At 47.4% G+C, this 6,019-nt stretch overlaps 1 protein-coding gene across 1 annotated transcript; it reads right to left on the bottom strand.

The window, feature by feature from the left end:
* Positions 1-920: 920 nt before the first annotated feature.
* On the bottom strand, positions 921-2,607 carry LOC119335710 (cyanidin 3-O-rutinoside 5-O-glucosyltransferase-like). Its single transcript, XM_037607806.1, has one exon. The coding sequence runs from the start codon at positions 2,547-2,549 to the stop codon at positions 1,101-1,103; it is 1,449 nt and encodes a 482-aa protein (XP_037463703.1). The 5' UTR covers positions 2,550-2,607; the 3' UTR covers positions 921-1,100.
* Between the last annotated feature and the right edge of the window lie 3,412 nt (positions 2,608-6,019).

Here is a 6,019-nt window from a genome sequence, read left to right as displayed (position 1 = left end):
TGCTTATAAGCACACTAAGGCAGTTGCCGTGTACCCTGCAAAACACATGGCAACTGACATGTTTGGGTAAAAAAAAGAATTATCATCTGCTTAGAAGCACACTAGGGTAGTTGCCATGTACACTGCAAAACACATGACAACTGACAGCTTTGGGTGTGGGAAAGGCGACGGGCGTGTGGGCGAGATGGCAAATGCCCGTACACCAGCCCTTGTGCGTGAGTGCATACAGACGTGTGATCGAACTGCTAAACGCCCACACACCGGCCCTCCTGTGTGGTGAAACGGGCGTGTGGGTGACCAGATGAATGCCCGCACACCAGCCCAGTCCTACGTGCACCACAAACATGCTAAGATTCGTTCAATCACAAACGGACATGGATCCACGTGTGTGGGCGAGATGCAAATGCCCACACGTGTGGGCATTAGTATTTTCGAAAAATTCTTATATGCATGCACGCGATGAAGTGACGTAGTCTGTGTGTTATAGGGCGTGTGTGCTGATGTCACTCCCACCATACGTGTGAACATTATTAGCGTCCTATATATTTGCCTCCACCCCTCTCACATTTACGAAAAGATAATCTTCTTGTATAATTTTGGCGGACTCAAACCACCTGGACACCCTCGCGCGCCGTTGCCAGGCCCGCCGTCGCACGGTCCAGGCATGACGCGCCACGGGCGCCACGCCATGCCGCGCCTCCTGCACCGCCTGACCGTCCTGCCTTCCCACGGGGCCACGCCACCTTGCCTCCCCGCGCCACAGCTCGCCGTCTCACCACCACGTACGCGCCGCCGTCGCTAGGACCTCACCGTTGGCCACCCAGCTTGTGTGGCAATAGTGATGGGCAACGCTGCCATGACACTGATTTGCGGGCTCTAGGCATGTTTAATGGAAAATAGAAAGAAAAAATAGAGGAATATTATTGGTAGAGGAATATGTTTAAGGGACTGAGAAAATAGACAACTTCTCCTAAAATATACTATTCCATGGACGGAAGGTTTTTACAGGAGCTGAGTTGCTCATTTTAGTGGGAGAATATCATACGGAAACAAGGCTATTTTAGTAGAACAAAACGAGGACGCATAGTACATAAATGCTTCTAAGCATCATTCGCAAATTGGTCCAGGAAAGTCCTCAGATTACGACCGGATGAGCCGCCGGCCGCAATCGCTTGCTGCAACTTCGCCTTCCACGTCGCCGAGCTCGCCCGTATGGCGGCGCCCTCCACCCTGTCACCCATGATCAGTTCCAGGCACCTTGAGAGCTCCCCCGCCTCCAGAACCCTGTCAACGTCGGTCGCGGCGCGCACGCCGATGCCCCACTGGACGACCAGGCGCGCGTTCGTGTCCTGGTCGGACCACTGTGGCACGGCGACCACCGGCGCGCCGCATGCCACGGTCTCCAGCGTGGAGTTCCAGCCGCAGTGCGTCACGAAGCACCCGACGGCCGGATGCGACAGCACTCGCACCTGGTCGCACCACCCAACCACCATGCGCCGCTCGTCGCCGGCGTCGTCAAAGCCATCGTCTCTGTTGTTGTTCCGCACCACCCACAGGTACGGCCGGCCGCTCGCGGCGAGGCCTCGCTTCAGCTCGTCCTTCTGTCGCTTGCTCACCGCCGCCATGCTCCCGAACGACACGTACACCACCGACCGTGCTGGCTTCGTGTCCAGCCACTCCATGTACCCTTTTTCGTCGTGTTCAAAGAGATCTCCTACTGCGGCGGCGGCGCCACTCGTGCCGCCCTCGCCCTCAGTGAAGAGCGACACCACGGCTGGCCCGACGGGGAAGACGTCCAGTGCAGGAACCGACGCGAGTGCACCGGCTTCTAATTCTTCGACGGTGTTCACGAGCACCATGGCTCGTCTGCTTCCTCCAGCGCTGCTGCTACTGTCGACGTCCAGGTCCAGCTGCTCGAACGTCCTGCGGATGTCCCCGAACGCCGCAACTAACCTTCCATCCGTAAGATTGGTGAAGAAGCTCGGGAGGTCACGGATCGCCATCTGCGGGAGGCCCGGCATAGACACCGTGAACCCCGGCTCGGCAGCATGCTCCGTGACGAGCCTCTCGTACCCATGGAAGTAGTGGTAGTACACGGCCAGCATCGTGGCCGGCTGGATCCAGTAGAGCGCCCGGGGCACGCCGCGCTCACGGGCGACCTCGGCGGCCCACCACATGAGCATGGCGTACACGACGCACGTGACGGGTTGGCCCCGCGCCGTGAGGCGGTCCAGCACCGCCGAGAAGGTCTCGCGGCCGACGCGGCCGAACGCCTCCACGTACCTCTCCGCTTCGTCCCCGTCGCCGGCGAAGAGGCTGAAGCCGTGGTCGTAGCCGTCCGAGTACGGGATGTAGGAGATGGCGCCGTCGTGGACCTCGTCGTCGGGGGACGCCAGCGAGGGGAACATGCGCCTGTGCGCGGACACGGAGGCCGAGAGCGTGACCCGCGCGCCCGGCGTGGCCCGCGCGAGGCGCTCAGCCAGAGCGCGCGCCGGGTTGATGTGGCCCTGGCCCGGGAACGCGACGACCAGGAAGTGCAGCGGCGCCATGGAAGATGATGGATGAGCACGGAGACTATCTTGTCTTCGACCTAGCTACCGCCTACCACAGCTGGCTGCTGCTGCTGGTCGAAGCACGCACCCCCTAGAGTTTATAATGGAGTGACGCTTGGGTTGGCATGGCGCGGGGCGGCCGTCTCACGTCAGGTGTTCTAGGTAGGATAGGCATGGCGCGCTACTCCTGCACGGTGTAATTATGGGGAAGTCATTGCTTGCGGTAGCGATGCTTGACCCGCCGCCTTTGGATGGGGATACTTCACCTGCCATAGCTAGGAATGCTATATATATTGCCCGCCGGGCACACGAGACGCTGAGTAATTACCTAGAAATTCTTAGCATCTGAAACATGCATTTACCCGCTTGAACGAGGATCATCATGTTTTTCTCGTGACGAGATCGTTAGAGGTCAAAATTATCTATACCAATATAAAAACACCAAAAGGGAATCCAATGACCTACACTGCTTCAGTGTGGAGCGCTCAACACGTTTAGCATGCAGTTAATTTCATGCCAAATATATTTCTAATCATATAAAAACACACAAAAATAATATCGTACTACTTAATATCTAAATGCACTTAATATACTTTCAAATTAACGTGCATTGCACGTACACATCCACTAGTAAGATTAGAAGGGTTTTGGCATGTTTTAGTTCCGTTTTGGCAGTGATTTTTCTTTTTTTTTTCCATCACGTATACTCACGGCTATGAGCCTAACTGGTATATAGGTCATGTACAACCATGCCAAAACCCGATGAATGCTTTACATATTTGAATTCCCGATGACACGACCCTTACAACAATGCCAAAATTGGATACATTTCAAACTTATTTACCTTTTGCTACTATATTGAATAAATATCAATTTCACATATCAAAATTATCAGTTTCACATGTTGAAATTGCCATTTTAGTACATGTGAAAGTGAGATATTTGTTTAAATGTGTGAAACAAATATTTTAAGTATGTAAAATAGTTTTTCTTTCAGTGTGTGAAACCGTTTTTTGAAATATGGACAATAGATTTTATTTCAGTTTGTGAAATAATTTTCAAAAAATGTGAAATAGATTTATTTCCATGTGTGAAACAATTTTTTGAAAATGTGATACAAATTCTGTTTCAATGCGTGAAATCATTTTTCAAATATGTGAAACACATTTTTTTAATGCATGAAATAGATTTTTGAAATATGTGAAACAACTTTGAAATGTGTGAAATATATTATTTCAATATGTTACATACTAAATTTTGACATGTTACATGTAATGGTGTATGTTGAGTGCAAAAAAGGTTCAACTCCAATGGATGAAGCAGTTGTAGCTTCACGTGCAAACCTGATCCGTTCCTTCTCAAAACTTAGATTCTTCCTCGGAGATTGTCCAATTTCTAAGAAGCCTATGTGATAACTTTTGCAAGACATTCTCATATTTTTACAACAGCTACTAGGTGCCATATCTTAACAACCAAGTTTCGTATTTTTTTTCTAGCTTTGCTTGAATATTTCAAAATCAAATGACCACTAAGCTCCATGTTTGTGCATGTGTCTCGGCCCCTACTATTTGGCACTCCTTCTATTTTGTGGTAGAAGTGATAACCATATACCAACACTAGTGCAGAACCGGGCTATAGCACCGATTCGTAAGGCCTTTTAGTGTCGGTTCTGTAACCGGTACTAAAGAGTGGGGACTAAAGCCTCCCCTTCTTTTAGTACCAGTTCTACATGAATCGCCGCTAAAGGGCCATCACGTGGCACGTGCCAGCGCCAGGGGCGGGGAGCCCTTTAGTACCGGTTGGTAACACCAACCGGTACTAAAAGATTTGGGATTTTTGGTTTTATTATTTATTTTCCCTTTAATTTTATGTTTTCCATTTAATTTAGGGATTGTTTTCCATTTATTTTCCCTTTCATAAATTATATAATAACTCATCATCATCATCATCATCACCATCATATTATATATATATATATATATATATATATATATATATATATATAATCATTATGTAATCACCACCAACAGTAGCTAGAAAAATAGTCATTACCACTATTTTTATCATCATTATGTAATCACCATCAACAGTAGCTTAAAGAAGAAACATTCACTTGTACAAAAAGCAAAGATATCATCGAGTTCAACATGGTCATGAGATTATTATAAGCGTTCATAACTAAAACCACAAAAGCAAATCACTAATAATTAAGTTCAGACGAAACACGGACATGAGACGACAAGTACGAATAGCAGGAATTAGCTAATCACTCCTGCCGCTCTCTCTCTCTCTCATGTAAAATGGCATAGAACATGTGTACCTCTCCTGATTCATCATATTGGAGCATGCAGATGAATCTGTCTCCTAATCGTGTGTTGCGCTTCTGATTGTTGCCCCCCTAGTACTTCTCTGCGATCATTCACAATTTTGCTCCAGTCTTTCACTATTAAGCATTCCTCGGTTATAGAAATCCTGAATGCACTCGTGTGCAATGTAGGATGTCTTGCCCGTAAGCTAACAATTGACATGCGACCGTTAGTCGAGATCCACTGAGGCACAACTATTATCGGGAGTCCTTGTTGAAGAACATCGTATAGTAACATACTTAGCAAAGTTTAGCTTAAAAAATAATGTATGCAAAAGATGCACTGAGGAAAAATAGTAAAAATCTTACCATCTTTCCTAAATACATGTGACCGTAGTTCAATACCAACACTATTGGTCACACGTTTTGAGTACTAATGTAGCGACCAGACCTCAAACAGTCTGATCTCTGTGCATCAGTGTCATCCCTGGATCGGTAATGCTGAAACGCACAGTACTCAAGGATTTATAACAGAGTTGCAATCACACACTTATTACATCGAATGTCTCAAAAGAGGAATTTTTACAATAATATGGCTTAAGGCCATCTGAAACGATAACAACGGAAGGCTTGGAAGATAAAGTGAGTCCATCAACTCCAACGGCATAGCTGAGTGAAAGAATCACGACCTATGGCACCTTACTCGTCGTCTGAAGAATCTGCAACTTGAACGTTGCAGCCCGAAATAGGTCAGCACATGGAATATGCTGGCAATGTAACACGTAGAGTAATGAACAGATAATTGCTATCACTACATGCAATATGGCTGGTGGAAAGCTCTATGGTTACAGTTTTTGCATAAAGCCAATTTTTCCCTACAACAAAGGAATAAATTTATTTAACTATCATGGTGGTTGTTAAACATTGAGAAGGTTCCTCCAACTCAATCCCAATTAAGCATCATCATTAACCCAATCAAATTATTTACTTTAGAGTGATGAGATCAACATGATAATCCAAGAACCAGATACTTAAGATGTCCATAACCGGGGCCACGGCTAACCATGATTAGTTTGTACACTCTGCAGAGGTTTGCGCACTTTTCCCCACAATACTCGATCTCCTCCGTTGGAATTCTCGCACTAAATGGTGTTTGAGAAAC

Source organism: Triticum dicoccoides, chromosome 7B (genome assembly GCF_002162155.2).
Source record: "Triticum dicoccoides isolate Atlit2015 ecotype Zavitan chromosome 7B, WEW_v2.0, whole genome shotgun sequence".
Taxonomy (NCBI): domain Eukaryota; kingdom Viridiplantae; phylum Streptophyta; class Magnoliopsida; order Poales; family Poaceae; genus Triticum; species Triticum dicoccoides.
Note: the sequence above shows the minus strand (reverse complement) of the source record. Positions and strands in the feature narration are given on the sequence as shown.